General features: G+C 40.5%; 1 protein-coding gene across 7 annotated transcripts in view; it reads right to left on the bottom strand.

Moving 5' to 3' along the window:
- Positions 1 to 12,437, bottom strand: part of usp25 (ubiquitin specific peptidase 25) — a 33,317-nt gene extending 20,880 nt beyond the window's left edge. For 3 of the 7 annotated variants that reach the window (XM_037119410.1, XM_037119414.1, XM_037119411.1), the window contains exons 1-6: positions 12,193 to 12,437; positions 5,961 to 6,038; positions 5,280 to 5,424; positions 4,958 to 5,081; positions 3,389 to 3,551; positions 1,218 to 1,304 (exon numbers count right to left, since the gene is read on the bottom strand). In XM_037119410.1, the coding sequence (XP_036975305.1) occupies positions 1,218 to 1,304; positions 3,389 to 3,551; positions 4,958 to 5,081; positions 5,280 to 5,424; positions 5,961 to 6,038; positions 12,193 to 12,234 (639 nt within the window). In that variant the 5' untranslated portion in view covers positions 12,235 to 12,437. Of the gene's footprint in view, positions 1 to 1,217; positions 1,305 to 3,388; positions 3,552 to 4,957; positions 5,082 to 5,279; positions 5,425 to 5,960; positions 6,039 to 10,253; positions 10,400 to 12,192 lie in introns of all 7 variants that reach the window. The other 4 variants (XM_037119412.1, XM_037119413.1, XM_037119415.1 and 1 more) reach the window with 4 other exon arrangements.
- Between the last annotated feature and the right edge of the window lie 10,470 nt (positions 12,438 to 22,907).

The raw sequence follows: 22,907 nt of genomic DNA, 5'->3' as shown, positions 1-22,907 counted from the left end.
ACACCCTGAAAATGAGCTGGGCAGCAGTAGATATGAAATGTTGATTGTTGACTGATATTGATTGTTTTGACACAATGATAAAAAAGCTGATTAAGCTAGATCCAGATTATAGAGGTGCTGATTCAGAAAGAAGTTCAGCTGGAACTGTATTTAAGGTGCGGCAATCAGCCAGATCATTTCTCTGAACTACGAAATCACTTCACTTGCTGCTGTGGAGTGATGTTACCAAGTGACAGCTCTGTTCTTGGAGACAATTTTGGGCAGAGTACCCAGTGGCTTTAGAGAGCATGTTTACCAAAAATCTCAGCATTGCCACTGATGTTGGCACAGAACATTTTAACCAGCGAATGCAACAGCCAGTTACCCGCATATTTCAACGTTGGTCTTTGCTAATAAAAAATAACAACTTCCTCAAGTGTCATTTTAGAACCATGACTCAAACTTTTAGTTACAGTTAAGTTAATAGCTTCTTTACCCCAATCTTCTTTTTTAAGTTGCACAGTGTTGCCTTATTGACATTATAACATGAGATGCAGAGGCAACATGACTCGGCAGTGCATAACAACAACACACTTATATCTCTGAGCAAGTGAGCCAGAGATGCTTTAAAAGATTAGACTGTAAGATCGTGCAGTTGCGTACTGCTGAAGTAAAAGGTCAGTGATTAGGACTAAGGGAAGTGATATGAAGAGATGACTGCCCAGAGCCACACTTCCACAGCTGAGGCTTAGAGCAGATTAGCGACAGGCTGCTGACCCTGTGGTGAACACATGCTGAGAACTATTCTGCCAATGTAGTGACTGTGACTTGACAAATTTGAGTATCTCAAATGTTAAAAAAAACAATCAAAATACACCCTATGCATGTCCTGATGTTTCCTCAAACATTTCACATGAGCTGCTGCTTCTAGTGGCTTGCTAGCAGTGAGCTATGTGAACCAGAAGGGGCAAAACATTAAGCTGCAGTGACCTTAGGGCAGGATCACACAGCTGCCGAATGGAAGCTCACAGTTCCAAGAGGGTCAAACCCTCTGAGCTAAAGCACTGCTAGCTGCTGTGATAAGCTACAGAAGAGCTGCTCAATATCAACAGAGCTGATGTGAGGTTGCACACACAGGCGACTGAGCTAAAAACCATTAAAAGACATCACACTCTGATTTTGTCATTGCTGCTTTCTTTTCCTCTGCTGAGAACCTAAGAAGAAAGGTGGGCTCTAACCTTCTGGTTGCGAGGCAGGTCATGGACTCTGGCTGGTGGTGAGTAGTTGAGCACCAGCCTCTGGAACTCCAGCAGGTTGAACAGAGACTTGAAATTGAAAGCGGGACAAACAAATGTTAGTAACACAGAGTCATAGGACAGCCTTATCACATTTACATTTTTCATGTGAGAGACTGATCATGATTAAACGCATCATATCTTAACAATAAATTAATAATTCATAAATATTTCTGCTACTAGGGCTCTCTTTATTAAATCAATACAAAAGATATTGGCCAAGTGCTGTGTGGGGAGGGACCAGCGGAGCAGAGCCCTTGCTCAGCTGATCAGAGCCAGCCACCTCTGGAGGAGAGAGTCAGGTGTAAAGCCAGACATTCTGAAGGAATAAATAATAAATCAAACTCTGCTGTGATCCGGAGCCCTTTACCGATAAGATTACTTTTGAACTTTGGGAATAAAAAGTGTATTTATATTCACTTTTGTTTATCAACCTGACTGCAGCAATCTGCAGAGGCGTTAATGCACTGTATTGTTGACTGCTGACTGGAGCTGGAGGGGAAATGTATTTTACTTCATGAATGTAACAGTACAGAGAAGTGAGGGGAAACGAAACAAGATATCTGGAGTCTCTGATGAGTGCTAAGTGCAGTGATTGACCTGAATTCAAACACACAGAAACACAGGCACACACACCCTCAGTGCATGCCGTTGCTCGCTAGCTTAAAACTGCTTTGGGGTCAATCTGATGGGACTCAGGCACCAGAGTTCACAGACAAGGTCATGTTTTTAAGTTTAATTAACATAAAGTTTAATCTCGTTCATCAATTTCCTTTGCTGTGAATTTCCTTTGTAAGATATGATATGTGACCAAATGAAACACATCATTACATTGAGCAAATTCATGGATTCTTCTGGGATTTGCATTCTAGAAACATTCGGGATAATGTAAGTACATAACTGCCAAAAATAAATGTGAGGTAATTTCTCGATCATAAGAGAGCTTAACTGAGAGTCTGCAGCTTATTTTGATTGTTGATTGTTAGCCTCAGCTGGACAATAACGTGACGTCACAACACTGCATTGCTTTGAATTGTGGGCGGACATTAGGCCAACGTTACTTATGTAGGAGTTATGTTTGAGGGAGGCAGAGATTATCGGCAAGCTTTTTTTTTTTTTTTTTCTTAAACAGACATCGCAGGCATGTAGGATTTTATGAACTTGCTGGGAAACACGAACAGCACAAGACCCACACTGAGTGCAACTTCTGCCTCACAACAATTACTAATCACGTTAACCAATTTCACTGGAAGCTAACGTCTGCAGCCATAAATAATAACGGTTACAGCAAGCCCAGCTAATCAGCCAAGGCGCTGTCAACTTTGTCGTCCAACTCCGAGAGAGATGCGTGCAGTGGAGTCAATAAATACCTTATCTTAAAATTTGCAATGTGAAAATAATATTCTTGTAGAATACAACAAACATGTACACTGCACTGCAGATGGACAAATATTTTCTTTTTGTAATGTTTATTTATTGAAAAGATGCAGCTTTATTTTGTAGACTGCTGTAGTCTGATTACTGGAAGGACTTTGTGAATAAAAGGGTCATTTAAATGATGAAAAATGAATGACAATGTCACACAATGAGATGTCTCAACATATGAAACTAAAAACTAAAACAATTTTTCAGATAAAAGTGAATATAAAAGCTGTCATGATTTCTTGTCGGGAAAAACAAGAAAGTTGTTTACCCCTGTTCTTTCACCAAGTGCAGCAGGGTTGGATTGGGGGTTACATTACACACAAGAGCCAGGCACCATGTGATGGTGTATCCAGTGTTCGTGCGGCATATTTCAGCTCAGGTCACATTCTACCACTGACTCCACCAACATAGAGGAAACTAAGGCTTTGTGAAAACAGATCTTTTTTTTCAGTATTTTCAAACATGTAAACATTTAAAAGATTATCTTATCTAGTACCACTTGATGTCTACAACTGATCAAAGCACTGATTCCCGCTCCATTACTATTACAGTGAACCAAAAAAGAACAAGAAATAAATACAGACTAAAATAGTGTCCAAAGTCTCAGATGACGTCTCAAGTCATGATTACGATATATATCGAATATGTTGTGTCTGTGTGTGTGTGTGTGTGTGTGTGTGCGTGCCCACCTGTATGACAGCACTGAACCAGCAGGTATTGCCAACATTTTTCAGACCCACAGGGCAGCTGTCTATCCTCTTCCTGTCATGTGGGTTGGGTGAATCACTCCATACTTCTGTGTGGGTACGCTTCAGACTTGCCTTGTTCTCCGCTATGCTGGCCTCCAAAACTCTAAAAAGAGTGAGGGAGGCGAAACACATACAAATTCATTTAAAGGGCACTCAACATCTTAGCATCGCCATATGTTTCATTTTAAAGGTCTGGCTGGAATCCACTGCAGTAAAAAGATTATTGGCTTTATGTACATTATATACAGTTTTCTTTTTTTTTCATTATACAGTATCTTTCTACTGCAATAAATACAGTTCAAAAGTGTTTCTCTGAAGTGAAATGTCTCGGTATAAACTTCAACATAGTTGAACTAAAAGGGGCTTATCGCTATGGTCCACATCAGTTCAGTGAGAATGGGGTTTAATTAAACTGCCAGATAGTGGCATCTGAGTATTATGCTTCAATAAGGTCATATTGTACATGATATTAAGGGTTGTGCTTTAAAATGTAATGTTATTATCAGGACATAATAAATTAATCACATTTAGCACAAGGTAAGTGACCATTTGCACTGCCTCAGACTGAGGATGAAAGGAAAAAATATAACTCTTAAGTGGTTTTAAAGTGGTGACCTGTCAAAATATTCATTCCACCCTTATTCTTTTAAAATGTGCCCTTTAAATGACATCAAACCTCAAAACTAATCTGGAAAGACCCTATTTCAAAACTGATGATTATTTTGTATAGGCTTGTATAAACTTATATTATTTTATTACTGATGTGATGCAATCTACTGGAGAGAGGATATATCACTCTCTCAGAGTTGTTGGAAGGTCTGGCAGCTGCAGAGAGCCCAGCAAGCTGAGATCAGCCAAGTTTCACATTGGTCTGTCATCAAGTTGCTCACAGAATTTACATTAATTATTGACAGCTGGTGTGATCTGCTGCAGGTGATATTTGTCATTTTAACCAGTCAGAGCACCCGTATGTGCTGGATAAAAATGATAAGACGATAAGCTTAGTTTTTTTTTTTTATACTGCTCTTTGCTGAAAATAGAGAGGAAAGATAGAATGTTCCTTGGTGTTGGATTTTGATGAATCAGTTTATTTTGCAATCTTGGAGTCAGGTCAGAGTCAAGCACTGGTACTATCAAATCGTTGTACACATTTTTACTATTTTCACTTGCATACAGAGCCAACTGCACCCAGGGCAGATCCCAGCTAGCTGGTTTCTATCAGCTTTATTTTACCTGATACTGATCCATTAAAATGTACCAGATCTGCCTTGAGACCAATCCTTAGGATCAGCTCAGAACATCCCTGATTTTTCACTGCAGATCAGCAACTCGGCATTACACAACACAAAATGAATGCAAGATATATTTTCATCACACCCTGGGCAAAGATGGAGACAATGTAGGTGGTAAGTGTGGATATTCATCCAAGGCTTTGTTTTTTGTATTTTCTGTTTGGTCAGATGTTGGGCCCAGAATTTGCTCTCAGTTGCTGAGTAACGTTAAGCCCACCTGCTGATGGCCTGCTCCTCATCAGTGATGCCCGTCTCCCTGAATGCCCGGTTGGACTCCTCCAGGCTGAGGGCGATAGCCCTCTGCAGGTCATCTTTATCGTCTCCAGTCAGGTCAATCACGTCTGCGTTAAGGAAAAGTACACACACACACAGAGTAATTTAGATTGCATGAACACCTATTTAATGTTCATGGTTTATACTCGCGCAGTTAATCTTTTCCACATCATCCTGTACATACTGACAGTATAATGTCTTTTTTTGTTATCATCCCTATGAGGTGTCTAGAACACCCACACCAAAAGTTTAAGTAAGCTGCTCACTCGTGTCTGCCTGGCTGCCCACGCTGATGTATCTGTCGCTGGCCACCTGGGACGTCTGGTAGTAAGTTGTCTCATCTTGCTGTGGAACCTCGGCATTCTTCTCTGTCAGAAACGCCACAGCCTCGGCCATGTCTCCATTGCTCACCTGTAGCAACAATGTATTTGTAAAGGCTTATGTCAGATGGTTGAACACAGGAAAATAAGTGGTCGATAAACTTGACTATGCCTTGAAGCCTGTTTCAGATCAGGCTTGCAAATATATTTTCATCTTCATTTGCCAAGAATGGTTAAGGAATCCATCTGTTCTAAAAAGTGTGTGCAAAACAACCTGAAACTTTATTTGGTCTTTATCTAATGTAAAATTCTTTAAAAAAGTTTAATAATATTTCTGTGACAACTAGAGATTAACCTGTGCCAGCAGTTACACATGAATGGAACACACACGGATTTGAGGTAGAGAAGCCTCCTGTCTCTTAAATGAAATGGGACTGTCGCTGTTTTTTTGAGTGCGTGTGTTTGTATGGATTGTGTGAACACCTTGTAAACAGTAAAAACTATCTCATTAGACAATATCATGATGTCTCTGAAAGTGTAAAGGAGACAGAAAGAGAAACAACAACAGAACAGTGTGTATATCAGCTCTGGTACTAGGATTTGTAATGCATGTGTTTTATGATGTACCTGCAGAGCCTGCTGAAGCAGCTGAACGTCTGTGGTGCCTGTGACCTCCCTCAACTGGTTTAATAGCGTCTGCTGGTGCTATTGAATAGGAAAAAAGGGGGTACATGTCAGTTCAAAGCAATGCATGATGGAGGAAAAGGTTAAGCACAGGTTCAAAAACAATGCAAAGGACCCATAACTGTAAATGGGAAACAACCAATTTTTCAACTAAATCTGAATTTGGATTTGATTAGTAATTATTTGGATTATCAAAAAAAATGTTTTGAATATGCAGGTGCAGCTGCTACTAACAGCTATACACATGGAACTACAATTGTGGGGATGCACAAATAATGTTGCACCATCACAAACGTCTCAGTTGGCATATTCTTGATTGATTCATAATCTTGCTGTGTTCAACCGAACACTGAGTCATGGCAAACGGATGCTTCACTCTCAAAATAGACTCTGGAAACTCTAAACTGTTTCATCAGTACTGTCGCTGACAGTAAAAGTTAATCAAAACAAAAATCCTAACAGCAGATCACAAAGTTGCATACTCTCACATGAACATAACCAGTATTAACTTCAAGAATCAGACCTGTGAATTATTGTCCATATCAAGGAGTTCACCAAAGTGACTTATTGATGTCAAACACAGCTGGACTGTGTGGCCTTAACACACACTCAACCTGTGATGCAAGGCTTGAGTAAATGCACTATAAATAAGGACGGAGTGCACTTAATGTCAGCGGCCAAGGCAGAAGTCTGAGGTGAGAGGAACACAGACTGCTTTCCGATTGCTGTCACAAGGTGCAGCGGGCAACAGATAAGAGCGTCAGTTCGAATGGCTCTACATTACTTAGGACTAAACACTGTAGGTTGTACTTTTCACACATTGACTTCAAAACACAAATCCATGACAAAACTGTGCACCATCTACGCCTCGCAGGAATTTAATGGAGTAGCTAAAAAAGGCAATTAAACCATTTATGCTTGGAAGCATGCAAGGCATTTGACACTATGAAAATGTCCTGTCATGATTAATCCGTCCAACATAACTGCGATTCAAGATATTCCAAAAAAAATCATAAAAATATTATCTAAACTACAAATTAAAACTCAAATTGCACTAAAACATACTGGAATCACTTTAACCTTACTTTTGTTAGCTAACAAATATTTCTTTATTCTATGACCACATATTTTATTCAGTGAAAAGAATTTACCTTAAATAAGTATTCATAAATCATAAGGCGTTCCTGCTCACATAAAGGATACATAAATGGTGGCAACCTCATCTTCTTATCTGTAGTATTTACACAGATCTGATTTGACTTGTTTTTGTGGGGGATACAATGTGCAAACTGAGCCTTCAACCATGGTGACAGGCTTAGGGAATTCAAAATATAACAATATAGGACCATACGTCAGTGAGCTAGACAGCTTTATTAAGTCTTTCATGTGAGGATATTTTCAATTATCTCAAATCAGAATTATCCCAATAATTAAAGTTTACCACAATCAACTTATTGTAAGTGTTTTAACACAATAAAATATTTTATTGGCCCACCCCTCATGCAAGCTATGTCATAATGCAGCAGCAGCACCACACAAATAATGCAGGACTTCAACCAACATGTGTTTTGTGTTGTGCTCTTGTGCAGTGCATCAATCTGCACTAATTATGCAAAATGATGGAGGTAACCAAATCTTGATGGCACCTTAATTAAACGTAAGATATCAACATTCACCAAAAGTACTATACTAAGTACTGGACTCTAAAAAGAAAATGGCCTTAGTTCTGGAAAAAAATGATTCTCTCAAGTGTAAACGTGGCCCGATACAACATCACCACGAACACAAAATGTTGTTTACAATGATGTCGAATGAATCCCCTTCATTACCTCCAACCACATTCTGCAGGGGTCTGACACATCACTTGCTATCAGGGTTACAAAATAACAGTGTAGTGATTTAGAAATTACACTCTCTGTTAAACCACTAACACGCCAGCTGGCAGGCAGATTGGGAAAGTCAGCAGACACAGCTGGTGTGCCCAAGTTATGATACAAAGTGTTTGAAACATTTCTTTTTTCTTTTACAGTTTTAAAGCCACAACAAACACAAAAAGCTTCCGAGGTGTGTAACCCTGTTCATAATTGTGTCATAAGCAGTCTAGAAAGCAAGTCACGTTATATTCTCACAGCTGAAATCTGATTTGGTTTTAAAACAGAAATACTGTTGATCCCAAAGGAGGTTTGCTTAAGCCTTTTGCATGGAACAAACAAATCAACATATAAAAATCAATGTATAGGACATTTAAGTGATACAGAATTGTCAGTTGTGCATAAAAAAGGATGTCCACAGCACTAGAGATTGTGGTGCGCCTTGGAGAAAAAGAATCTGTAACTGTCATTAAAAAAAATCTATGTAGAGTGCTACAAAATCAAATATATTGATTACTTAATTATACGTTTAATAGTCACACACTGCAGACACAAGAAAATAATGATAATGATTTTCCATTAATTGTTTGAAGATGCTAGCTCGGAGGGATTACTATACTATAGGCCTGTCACAATAACGATACCGACTTACTGTTCATACCTTATCGACTTATCAACGTATGTACATGACCTTCATAACTTTCACTGACTTTGATGATGCTTGTTGTGTTTATGTGCATGTTTGTTCACATAAAAATGTCACAATTTAGCCAACAACATTTTACCAAGCAAGGTTTTCCCTCCCATTATAAGAATTGCACCATAACATTTTATTTACATTGCATTTAGAGCTGAACAATATGCAAAGGAAGAACCCATTTTCATGATGACACATATTGCTACTGCAATATGACAATTTTAGTGAGAATAATATTTTTTGCATTTAAGTTTGCCTGAAAAAAGGGATGTTTTTGGGGGGTCCATATCAAACATGAAGGTTCCCTCAGCTCTAGAGAACATGATTTGTAGGTTAGGGCATTGCCGTAAAATCACAAAACTTCATTTATAATGTCATGCTGTGACACATTTAACACATTTTTCAAAAATGCAGCTACTGAGATTTGGATATTGCACTTGGCCATAATGCAAGTCCAATATTATTGTGCAATTCTAATGTATTCTACGGTTTGGGTTGTATGTTCTTACTTCATTTATTATTACATTTATTCAGGATACTTAATATCTATTTACATTTCATTTTCAATGTCTGAATATTAGGAATTAAAAGTGTATTGCTCTTCGTAAGGATGTATGTAATTAAATGATTTCTATCATCATTATCTTGGTGTCCAAAGATTACAATAAAATTGCTTATCACAATCATTTCAGGGACTGGTAAAATGTTATAATAATGATTAATAAATGGTAAATCTATGGTCAATTAAACTTTAATAGTTCAGTTATTTCCCTGTTAATAAAATAAATACATGCTTTTTAAACCATTTACAACTGATAAATGATTTATAAAGCATTTCCGTTTTTGTTAACTGTGAAATAACTATCAACTACAGTTGACAGTTAATATAAAGTCTTACGAAAGTATTTATCATGACAGGCCTACCAAGACAAAGACATCAGAAAGGCATCATTCCTACTGTAGCATCCTGGAGTAAGACACTTAATTCTTTCAGCCCTGGGGAAACTATTCTGCACTTTGTTTGAGACCTGACTCCAATCCTGCCATCAGCTACATGATTTTCGGTGAGCTTTTGAAAGCAAAAGTGCTTTATTAAACCCCAGGGGCAATGTTTTTTCATAAAGTCACAGGAGCAGGTGAAAAGAAAGTTCATGGGGTTGTTTGAGTAAAAGCACATAAATAATGCATTAAACCCAATTTGTCTGTGACCATGCTCACAGTTTACGAGACAAGGATACATAATTTAACAGTGTGCTCAACACTTGTACAGCAGGTTAGCTCACAGTGATGGACTGGTAAATGACAATACGTTACTGTTTTATAACAAACTTATAGTGGAGGTGCTGCTTCACGTTACCTGTCATGTCATTGTGGAAAATGACACATATTGCAGTGGAAGTCTGACAATCAGGGCTAATTCACAAGAAATACATTTTGCAGAACAAAACAAAAGATATGAATTAACCAAATACCTTACTGTAAGGCCTTATTCATACTTTTCTCTCAATTCTTCAAACTGTTTTGGCCACTATGTATGAGAACATTAACACTAAAGAAAATACAGCCTATATCCCAAGGCTTCCAATCACAGTAGGTCAGTGTAGTTTTTCCAGCTCAAAAAGAGCCCTATTACAATTGCATTCATAGAACTGTAACTCGTGCACTTACAACATTTTTACATATCGCCATGTTTCAACCACTGGAGACAAGTAAACATGAAGATGACGGTGTGTTTTGGTCACTGTCAGACTGATGGATGCAGGTTTGTTGGCACGGAGGATGGCGACGTCAGTGAAGTGTGAGGGAAGTTACACCTGTGACAGATTCGGGCCAAGTCAACCACAAGAGCAGACACAGACACACACACACACACACACAGACACACACACACGCGCACGCATACTTCTCATCTTCATGTGACATGTCTGGCATGAGTGCTTGTCACACTGGTCACCGGCCATTACTAGGCAGCTTGTGAATAACACCACATAATTCCCTGCATGGCACAGGGTACATCATTGAGGCTACAGATGGGGGCAATCGCAGTGAATCTACTACCAGCCTCTCACGGCTGCTTCGCATGTGCATGTGAAGGAGTTGCAAACAAATACAAATTGCACACAGAAGCAGGAGTCTTCCAGCATGACCTCATCTCTCTACCTACATGAAAACTTAACTGCAACCTGCTCTCATGCTGTAAACTTTAATAATGTACTACCACACTCACACACTGACAAAAACAAATCAAATCTGAACATTTTCACATAAAGACTATGATAAAAAAAAAAAAAAAAAAAGCTGTAAAAAGACAAGGAGGATTATCTATATTCACATTAACGTTTGTGGACTAAAGTGGGTTAAAAAAAAATGCGCTGGTGCTGTAAGCCCGTCTCAGCCCTGAAAAGGTCAGACTGCATAATAGGGTTTGTGTTACACCGCTAGTTTTAAACTGTCAACTGACGTCTGTCTGGCTGTCACCACCCCATCAGGTATTCACCTCACACTACTATCTCATGTCTTTTAGATAAGTGAGCGACGTCAGGACTATGCTGCAGAACAGGGACACTGTCTTGTATGCAGTAAGGTAAAACATGGCTTTGTTACATAAACCTTGTGCAAAATTATCAATTCTTTTGATTTGGACTGGCGGAGCAAACATCTTACCTACGTTTTAGCATCATCGCTCAAGTGGTTACATAACTAACCAGAGCTATGCAAAGCTGGGTTTGGTGGTCACAGAATCCCGTAACTACCAGTCCAGGCAACAGAAATCGCCCCTTCATGCACTTTCACAAACCGAGCGTATGACTCAATGTAACCCAGTAAATGTGCCTTCTCGATAACCAAACCATTACACACTTAGCTTGCTATCTGGCTCCTCCATCTCCGCCAAGCATCAAGGCTCGGCTGCGCTTCCACATTCGCCGCTGGCCATACTTTGTAAACAAAGGTATCAGATATGCTATGAGTAACCCAGGGAACATTTGCACACACAAATACGCAGTATCCACATAGAACTAAACATCATGGATGGTGGTAACTTACATTATCAAATGTGTTCAGAAAAATGCCCAGTTTGTATAAAACAATATATACATTAATGTGCTAACTAAATATTGCGAAGTTGACGAGAGTAAAGATTACGTTCCAGCTAAATCTGTCACTGTCACTTGGCCTTGTTTATTTCATTTGACGCCACAGTCCAAGCCCAAGATGCTAACGTTACCAAAGCAAGCATCGCCATTATCAATAGGTGTGAAATGCTAGCTATCGTAAACGTTACATAACTTAACGGAACACAGACGACGCTAAGCTTTACCTTAACTTTACGTAGGACCGTTAGCTAACACTGCTAATAGTTAGCAAAATATTGGATAACGCTTAGCGCGAGCATAACGGTAGGCCAAGCCCAAACAAATATACTTGCGGTTTAAAAACGATACCTTACCAACGGACAGCCCGTATGCCAAATACAACGACGGTTCAATGTTAATGTAACTAACTAATGTGCTGACTAGCCGTGTCTAGTACCTTAAGCCCTAAAACTATGTAGCTATACAGTTAGGCTAAAGTTAGCTAGCCACCAAGTTAGCTTCTGTAAGCTTACCTTCTGAGAATGCTGCTGGAGGACATTCTGCTCCACGGTCATGGCGGGTTTAGAGATGAAATTAATTCAATTTAAACCAGGGGTAGCAAAACGCACGTGATTATTTCTACTAAAGCGACGTAAAACACGATGTTATGATGTCCCCTCCTTAATCAGCGACATTACGGGCGCCATGGGCGCAGGTCGTCAGCAGGCATGAAAACATTGCTCTGGCTTCACTGAGATCTGGGGTCGATTACTCACGTCTGTCTGAAATGCACCTTACGTCACGGCTCAGATTTTTGGAAATCGTGGATGAAAAAAATATTAATATGAACAGTTTAGCCTGATATCTGAGGCGTTGTTATAATCCTTCCTGGATTCCGTTATGTTGTCAACATGTATTGTTTGACGACCATGAACACATCTAAGCACCCACGTTATTAAAAATTAGCATTATCTTGGTAAAACTCTTTTCACTAATACAAATAGATGAAAGCCCCTTTTCAACATTTTGTAATGTGCACATGTGGGCTCTTTACTTTTAATATTTCATTGTGTAATCTTTTGTACTGTTCAATTATTTGACTTGTGAAAAAAATGAATATTTCTGTGGTTGTATTATTCCATTTACACTAGCAGATCCTTTAGTGCAAAGCAACTCACAGTAATTCAGACATTCATACACTGATGGCGGTGGCTGAAATGCAAGGTGCCAACCAGCACATCAGGAGCAGTTTGGGGTTCAGTATCTTGCCCAAGGACACTTTGACATGCCGACAAAGGGGAATCGAACCTGCAACCTTCCTACCTTGCACATATTAAAATTTCAAGTCTGAATTTCTGAATTTGAGTGCAGTGGAAACAATGAGAATCGAACATATATATATATATACCTTTTTTTGTCTCAATCCCAGAGATGTATTCATGAATACATTTAGATTTTATAAGTACACTGCATATAGCTGAATGTGATTACTGCAGAAATGACCTGCATCTGAATCTGCATATTTACATTGCTTGTTTCTTATTCAACTTTTTCTAGTAAGTCAAGCCTATCTTCACTGTTAATGATCCAACCAATCATACTATGAACTACGTCATGCATTGTGAGATGTAGATCAATTCAATAACTCAACATCATAATATTAGAAATATCACCATTTAAGTCAAGCGGACCCAGTGAACATATTATGATATGGGAGTGTATCTGGAATTAAAGCTTGGAAACGATTTATTTTGCCCTTCTGCTGTCATCTTTTATGTTGTACTTTTTTGTTCAGTATAGTTTTGCTTGAGGTAGATAAAGTCTTCTACGATTCAACAGTATGCATCCTTAAGTATAACAACAACTGCACAACTGTTCCCCTCCTGCGCCTTATCTTCAGCTCCTTTTAGGTTAGAACTATCATCTGACCTGCAGGAGGTGCTATAACAATAATGCAAACTTTTGGAACGTCCACCCCACGATTATTGAGTAAGGTATCAATGCAAACACACTTAGTTTAGTATGCACATGGAGACTAAGGATGAGATTACCTCCACAGCTTCAATAACATCACTCCTGATCATTTTTGGCAACAATTTAACAGCGGTGCTGGAAAGAAACAAAGCATCAAGTACTACTCCTGTGTTTAGTTTTGAGTTTTGAGTTTTTAAAAACATTTCAGAGGACATTTTTACACTCCATTACATGTCAAGCTTGTATTACTTTGCAGATTCATGTTTTGCAAGGTGCACACAAAAATCATAATCTGACCAAGTAATTTGTGTCAATTATTAAATCATAAAAGTCTAATTTTCTTCAAACAATCTGCCAATTTAAAAAGATTATTGTGAACGTATTACAATAGAAGGTGAATTATCTAGAATAAGGCAACATTTTTTTCAGAACAGTAAAACAGATCACATCAGGACAGCGGCGAACACGCCTAGTCATATTAAACAAGCACCCAGATCTTTTGCTGCTTTCACAGCATGAACACGTATAAACAGATTAAACAATCAAAGCAAACCAGAAAAGAAAGAAAGTGAGAAAAACACAAAGAGGATACATTTGCAAAGACAAAAGCTTGACGAGCTTATTCAGCTCGATATACTCCAACTGCAACCAAAACACACACTCTTCCACAAACTCATCTAAGGTTCCTCGCAGTGCATTGGATAACCTTTCAGAGAGAGGAGAAATGATAGCAGTTCATCATACCACAGTGATAACGTAGGTGGATGTGAATCGAGCCAAACATGTGGGATTGAACAAGTGTGCCGCTTACAGCACGTCACTTAGCGATTTTGCCTTTTGACCCAGACATAGAGCTAACACCGAGGCTGCATTGTTTTAGATCTTTTACTGTTCTAATGCCAATAGTTTCAAACACTAACACAAGTTTCATTCTCAAGCTCGACGTGACTTGAAAGCCTTTCAAATAGTCTGTTACAACACTTTGGCCCAACCTTTGTGAAACCTGAATATAATATGGTATTGGCAATCACCAGGTGAAAAGCAGGATCAGTATAGACATCTGAACCACCGACTGAACCAAGTTGTGCGTCCGATTTGGAGAGAGCCCTCGACCTCTACACCAGCTTCACAGCGTGCGATCGCCACAGTCGCCACAGTCGCCGTCGACAGCGGACTGCGAGCGCTGGAGTCTGACGTGAGGGCTCGCTGGTTAAGCAGCACAGGTTTTAGTCATTTGTGGATAAAGGGGCTAAATTCGGCCGTCCAATTTGTGGCCTGATTATTCAGACAGATGAAATAACACCAACATCCAAACAGTGGGCATTCAAGTCTGTCAGCTGTGATTAATTCAGCGCGAGTTGGAAGGGAGCAGTCCTCTCGCAAAGAACTGGGTCATCCTTTAGATGTTCAGGAATAGCATTGTTGTAATAGTTATAACCGAAGCAGTCAGCATGCTTTGTTAACATGAACTGTGTCATCTAACTAGCACATATAAATATTAATGGGAATAGTCAGAACTTTGTTGTGTTATTGGGGGCAGGATTCAGCAGCAGCAACAACAACAACAGGGGCGTTATGAGGGGAGATTTCATCAGCATTTAGGTCATACGTTCATATCATATACAGAAGAAAGATATTAATCCAAGTCCTGCTTAGTTCCATTTAATCGATATGCAAAAAAATATGTAGTTGATATCAAAACATATTTTTCCACAGTCTTGATGTCTTCATTTTTATTTATTTTTTTTCAGCACAGACATTAGCTGCTAAATGTTACACTGCCATCCGGCCTCTGTCCAGCAGATGGCAGCGTCCTCCTGTGGAGCGCCAGCTTGCATAATGACAGACAGTCAACACAGTGGCAGCAGGAATGTGTAAAAGGAAATGAATGACGAAAATGATTGCACTTGTTAAATCAAGTAGCATTATAAATCACAAAAGTCCCCTCCAATTTACAACGCTGCGCCTTAATCAATATTTTATACCCGCTACCGTGCAGCATGCTGAAGTATTGACCCGCCACCAGAGTGCACGAAGGTTACCTCAAGCAGCCGGCGCGCCTTCTTAAAATGGCCTTCCTTGTCTGGGCAGACACATCCTCAGTGGAGCTCAAGGCAGGAGGTAAGAGCTATCAGTCAGGGAATCTGGGAGGCTGTCAGGAAACCAATCAAAAAATAAGTTGATGAATCAATTGGCAAAGTCAAACGGTAGCCGCTGCAGTCTGAATAGATCTTTGGCTGACAAGCTGATATAAAGAGCTCCGGCTTGTTTGTTGGAGATCAAAACGAATCCTGAAAGTGAGCCCGAGGGCTGTATGATAATAGCTTCACTCACGCCAGGACAGTTAAAACCCCCTCCCGCTCTCTCTGCCTCTCATTCACTAATCCATCGCAGATAGCTTTGAATGTAACAGTTCATCAGTGGCATCGGAAATCACGAGACAAACTGTGTTTGTTGCAAAGGTGGTGCTCGTAACATGAATGATTTAATGCGATTCTGTTAAGAACAGAGAAAAATGGCCGTGGTTGTTGGTATAATAAATGTGCTGTACACAGATTGTATCCTGCTGCATTGATACAAGCGATGGGTTTCAGTGTCTCACCTTTTAGCATGCAGGTCCTGCATGTTTCTTGAATTTAGCTATTTGGACTTTATATTGTGGTTCGATTGGGCGACGCCTTTAGCCACACTGAGCAAAACAGAGAAATACGTTGCTTTGTGCTTTACTCCACATTTCACCATGACTTAATTCCACTTGGTGCACGTTTCACCTTGACATCCGCATTCCTGGGATCCTGAAAAAGAATAAACAGATAAAGGAAATGAATGGATGAAGATATTTTAAGAGTATCCCCCCAGGATTCTCTCCTCCCTTTCTTTGTTTCTTTCTTCTTTTTTTTTTCTTTTTTAGCAGATGTCACCAATCACGGCGCGCAGCCTGTCGCTAAAATAAGACCAGGTTGGCTCCATGCACACACCCACTCTGCACACACGTTATATTGCAACAATGCTTTTGGAAGCAAAGTCTTGAATCGCGTCCATGGTCATCTCCTCTGTGCTGCCCTCTTGAGTCTGTTTGTGCACTTGCCAGGTTTTACTCACTGTCCACGTCCTGCCCCACCGGGGGTTTTAAAGACAGGCCAGGCTCCAAGGCTGCAGATGGATGCTGTAGAGTTATTGTGACTGAAGCAATTTTTTTTAATTTTTTTTTTATTAACTAAGGGCTTGCGGCAATTACATGACTCTGAATATGGCTGACGAAGCATCATCCATTATCATCCACACGCTCTGGAACAGACCATTGTGCCGGTCACTATAAAGAAATGGAGTTGTGATATTTTTTTATTTTTTTTTAACGAGTCTAGTCTATCACATAATGGCTTTAAGTCCAAATGAGTTGGCGCAGTCGCTGTGTAAATTGATCTAATTGTTAAGATCTCTTCTTTAAGCTGCCAGAGTCCAGCCTCTTCGGTTTTTAATTGGTAAATCTCAACGCCAGCGTCCAATTACGCGTCATTTCAGCAACATTATTTCTGTTGGAAGGCTGGTTTATGTAGAAGAAGAAACCATCAAGCAGGCCCACATGGATCATAACCACTGCATCTGCGGCGGCTGCTTTCCTGGAGAAAAGTAGCCGGTCGATCAATACATCAATCAAACTCGGGGGGCCCCTTTCTCGCAGCGAAACCCAGAAGACATTTTCACCTCTGCTGACAAATGTATAGCTCCCCAGCAGGATATTTATCCGTCATAAAACATGAACCATAAAAAACTGATGTGTCACCTGAAAGCAATTTTTCTTTCGGACTAAAATAAGGGACTGTATATGAGGTCTCGGTCTTCATATGAGCGAGATAAGCCTCAGTTTGTTCGGCGGTCAGGGGAAATTACAGCGCCACGCAGAGCTTTTACCGACCGACCCTTAGATTTAATATCAAATACCGACACGGATGTCTGTCTATCACAGATGTTAATATGTGATACTATGTATACCTGAGACTCACCCGCAGCACAGCGAGGGTTAACGGTCGGGGGGGAACACATATTAATGCATCTGGCTGGAAACAGTCGTGGCAGCAGTAATACATAGTTCATTTAATTATAAACAACACTGATTGTGTCCTTTTCCTTTCGCTGTTCTTTGCCTCCGACTGCAATATGAGCATTGATTTTATGACAGTGTAAAGAATGAAGTAGTTAAGCCCTGTCGTGGCTGGGTGTAGCCCATCCTGACAAGATATTTGTTTCAGAGGATTTCAGCCATTTCCAAGATTTCTATTCAACACTAGTCACCAGTCAGTAATATTTAAGTTCAGGGCGGTGGGGTGTATTTTCATTGGGGTGTATTTTCATTGGGTTGTATTTTCTTTTTTCTACCTAACCCTTTAAACCGTTCTTAACCCCAACCCCAACCACAGAGCCACTACTGCACTAATTATGAAAGAATATAGTCGTATTTTATATCAAATTAAAGAGCAGAAGCTGGGCTACAATGTGTGAAAAACATGTTTATATGACCCAAACACTACTCAAATAAGCAACTAGACATCAAACTCCGTGAATCACCCTAACCCTAGAAAAATGGCTTGGGGCTTAAAAGGTTAATAAGATAAAAACTATGGTTCAAAGACCTGGAAAATGTAATGCAGCAGTAAAATTAAAAGGGACATATACCGTATAAATAACAAGACAAGTTTATTTATATAGCACCATTCAGACACAAGGCATTTCAAAGGGCTTTACAGGGGCATAGAAATACATTAGAAAGGAGACATGAAGAACATTTGAAAATTGCACGGGAAGCGCAGTAAAACGACAAGCAAAAACAGGCAAATAAAAAACAGTTACAGATTTTAAAATGCATTTATGTAACACGGTGATCCTACCCTCTCACCAAAGTTATATAGTGATGGGAAGGTAGAGTGAGACAATATATACCCTTATCACAAGACACTGTACCATCAAAATGATTTCGAACTTTTAGGTAAGAAGTTGCTTACATCATATTGCTCCAAGTAAGGTTTTAAATTCAGAACACTGCTTGTGGTGGAGTTTTTTTTTCGCGATTGACTTTGCTACTTTTACAGAAAAAGGAAAAGTGTCTGAATACTGTTCACACTACCACCACCACCACCACAAGCTACCCAGAGTTCGTCTATACCACGGGGTTTACGAGTGAGACACTATCTTCTTCATGACTGGGATCAGGCTTCACATCTTATTTGATTCATATCGTATTTTCAATGATATTCGTTTTCATCATATTATCCATTCGACAGTCACTCCAGATCATTGGGAAAAGTTACATAAGATCACACATGAAATAATGTTTAGCATGAAACACACGGCAGTCTAAGTGTTCATCATCACGACCGATGACCAGGCCCGCAGTCACAGCGGCCGTGAGAGGATGTAGCCTACTTTCAGCTAAATGCCAACACGAGCCCGGTGACACGCTCAAAGGATGACGAAGCTGAACATGCAGGTTTAGCGTTAGGCATGTTCACCATCTCACTTAAGAGTGTAAGCATGCTTATGTTTGCCAAATTAGCATAAATAAGAAAGTTTAGTGGTTAAAGTTTTCCAAGCATTTGATCATTAAGTGTAGGACAAATTTACATTTTGACCTGACGAGGGCGCTGCATGAAAGGTCAGAGGAAGTTGATTGACCTGATTTATTTTCTTTCTCCAGATTGTCTTTTTTTTAGTCATTATCATTCAAATTATTGTCTGTTGATTAAATGTGTGTGTTTTCTGTTGATATTTGTCACTTTGGAACTATTTTTTTTCAAATGATGTTTAGTACATTTGTACTGTTTTTGTGTGTCTACTATTTTTTTTTGCATCTGTGATCATCTGATTTTTTTCAATAATCACATTGCTAATCATCAAATGCAAAATCAATAATTCTGCGTGGGATGTGAGTGTCTGAACCAGATTTCATGATAATCCATCCAGTATTTGTTGAGATATTTCAGTTTGGGACAAAAGGTGTGTGTGGACTGACAGAAAGTCACCGAGCCATGCTGCTAGCATAGCTAAGCTCTCAGCCAATAAAAAAAATATGAGCACTGCCTGATGATAAGGATTGCAAATATGAGCCTCTATTGCCGTTTATCATGAAAACATATTGAACAGTATCAAAAGAACATATTTCTGTCCCCTCGTCCCATTACATTGCTCTTTTAAGTGCTGCTTCCCATCATCAGACTTGGTAAGAGTGCCTCACATTCTTTTTAAAGACGTTAACTAAAATCCCCTCTGAAGGGCAGATGCAGCTCTATTATTATTTTCTTTTCTGTCTGACTTCACACTGAGTGGAACATCAGAGCACAAACTCAACAGAGTCAAATTTGGCATGCTTCGTCCTAAATGGCCCTTAGCCCCCGCAGCAAAAAGTTCACATCCCAAGCTGGTCTCAGCCAGACTGGTTGACTCTGAACTGACCTTTCTCATTCTACCGGGGATTTCGAGAAATGTTTACTTGGAAAGTTCACGACCCATGCAGATCGACCGCAGCGTCATCATTTGTGACCGAACGTGCAGGAAGTTGGTGGTAAACACATTTCCTGAAGAAGACATTTTCCACACGCAAGTGTTAGAATTTCGAGCGATAGCTGCGAACGCAGCCCGCCCTAGGTGTCAACTGAGAGTGAGTTAAGGTCAGAGTCAGGCCAGAGAGCGAAGATTAATCGCCTCGGAAAACGTCACTGAGCGCAGAGGGGATTTGCTTCTATCTTCAGGAATCAAACCCTTCAGATTAGTGAATCAAGACTTTCTTTGAGAGGACTTAACAAGGGAATGCTTCCACTGTGGAGGTGGGCAGACGGGGGGGGATTGGACATCGCTAGTTCTCCCTGGCCGGTTTGTAAAACATTTACCCTTGTACTTATCCGACACGGCAAATATCATCCATGTTCTTTCAGTGTCAGCCAAGATCCCTCGAGCTGACAGGCTGAACTGTGGACCGCGGGGACTCGCGCTCATCATGAATATTGCAGTTGGCTCTGTTTACATGCTTGCACATGGCCACCAATAAGGAAGCGGTTCAAAATTGCAGCTGTTGGTGTCAGCGGCTATAAAGAAATAAACAACAAAAAAAAAACAACAGTAAATTCTTGCACTTTACTCATGTACTTTACACCCAGTGGGCAGGTAGTCTTTTCACTTGGACTTGATGTTTCCAACCTGTCTGCACATCAAGCTTATTTGTCATGACTAATTACCTCTTCATGTACGTAGACAAGGAGGCCATGGGAAGCAGTAGGGGTCAAGAGGCTATCAGGCATAAAAGGAAAGAAAGGGACTTGAAGCCATGCTGCCACTTGTCATATTTACACAAAACATTAGAAGAATGGCCTCAGTGTAATGCAGGGGAGGGTGAAGGGGGGGGGGGGGGGGGGGGGGGGGGCGGCGGGCAGTGCTGGTGGTGCGTGGTTTTGTGTGTGTATGTGAGGGGGTGGGGGGGTGGAAGGTTGGGGGTGGGGGTGGGGGTGGGGGGCTGCCACAGCTGCAGGCCAACAGTTGATCCTGTCCCGGGAAACAGGATCAGCCAGGTCAGGGCGAGGAAGGGGGCCAAAAGGTCATGACCCAGGGGGTTAAGGAACAGACTTCACAAAGAGGTACATCTTCAAAAGCAAAGGCCCCACCGGGGGACCCGGTATAAGGTTGGGAAAATAAACCAACCTGACCTCCTTTTCTCAGAGCAGGAGTTTCCCCAGGTGTTTGCTTTAACCTCTTTATTGTTGTCTGACTGGAGGCGCTGCTCCTCTCATGTATGTGTACACTCATCCAGGCGCTGCAGCAACTTCACACCGAGGCAGAGTGCAGATGCGTTCGGCAGAGAAGTGGCATTTTAGCATTTTCATTAACATATTCTTTCGTTATGACACTCCAAATGGGGCCACGCCACCCATAAAATGCTAATTATAGTGTGTGTGTGTGTGTGTGTGTGTGTGTGTGTGTGTGTGTGTGTGTGTGTGTGTGTGTTTACGTAACATGTGAGGTCAAACCATGTGCTCAAAGTTCAAACACTTGTATGGGGAGAGGGTGATTGAACATCTGTGAGCATATTTATCACACCAATCACCATGACAACTGGTGACAAGTGCTAGCTCTGTATGACCTCCATGTGAATAAACAAAGCACCTAACATGAAAGTAGCTCATTACCACTCAAATCTATGCACAAAAGTAGCTGGCGTTCTAAATAGCTCATGCGTTCCCGTATACGCCGAGCACATTAAGTGCGGTCATTAAGTTGTTTGTCAGAGAACATCTGTAACGCCAGGAAATAGTTTTTGGGAGGTCTCTTAACTATGAAACGCCTGTTGTGGGACTTCCGAGTCCTTGGCCTCTAGTTGAGTCATTGGTGGCCTGGTGCGTAGCACTCACATCCTTTTGGCCTCATGCTGAGGTCAGGAAATCAAAGTGAGAAGCCTCAGACACATAGCCGATTGTCAAGTTTTACACCTTGACCTCAGCTTAAACTTGTGACTCGCTCCTTTATGTGTGCCGCTGCTTCAGCAATCAGAGGAAATCAAGAGGTTACTGGCGGTTCAGCCTTGATAAGAATCTCGAAATGGAGAAGTTCACTGAGGGGAAAGGTTACAGCGAGTTTAAAGAGAGTGCACTCAGTCATGGGGAGTATTAAATAAAAGGGAAGTCGGGGCTGAGGAACTGTGCCGCGATTTCAAAAGTGCACAGCAGACAAAAAGACGTCTGTTCACCCACTGGACTTCATATCCAAACCCAGAGCAAGGGAAGTTTGGCTTGAACTCATCTTCACCTTTAGCAAGTCTCACGCTATGGGCTGTTTTTTTCTCCAGTCAAGAAAACTACAACCAAACTTTCTGGACTGAGGACAAGAATTAGGGTTTTGTATCGACTGTATTACGAGATCTATTTCGGGCCCTAAAGAAAAGATATATGCTCCATTTTGTCAGGCACATCCTTGGGCATGCAGTGTACATCTGGTGACCTCAATGTGTCCTCCCTCTTTTCAGTGTCTTTCCTGTCTTTGTTAAGACTCAGCACTGTAGTGAACAGCAGCCAACTCAGAAGCACAAGTTTCAGGGCAAATACAGGACATCCTCTCACTCGACTCTAATGGACCAGAGTCTTTGATTATACAAAGTGCAGCTTTCTTTGATGTCTTTTTTTTTTGTTTAAACAATAATCTGTATTGTCAGGAAAAGTTGGAAATCAGAGTGTATGGTGCCATTTTTTCCCCTATTGGTAGCTCTGGTTCACATTAATAAGTTCCGTAAAAGTGA

Source organism: Acanthopagrus latus, chromosome 13, assembly GCF_904848185.1.
Source record: "Acanthopagrus latus isolate v.2019 chromosome 13, fAcaLat1.1, whole genome shotgun sequence".
Taxonomy (NCBI): domain Eukaryota; kingdom Metazoa; phylum Chordata; class Actinopteri; order Spariformes; family Sparidae; genus Acanthopagrus; species Acanthopagrus latus.
This window is presented reverse-complemented; position numbering and strand designations above follow the sequence as displayed.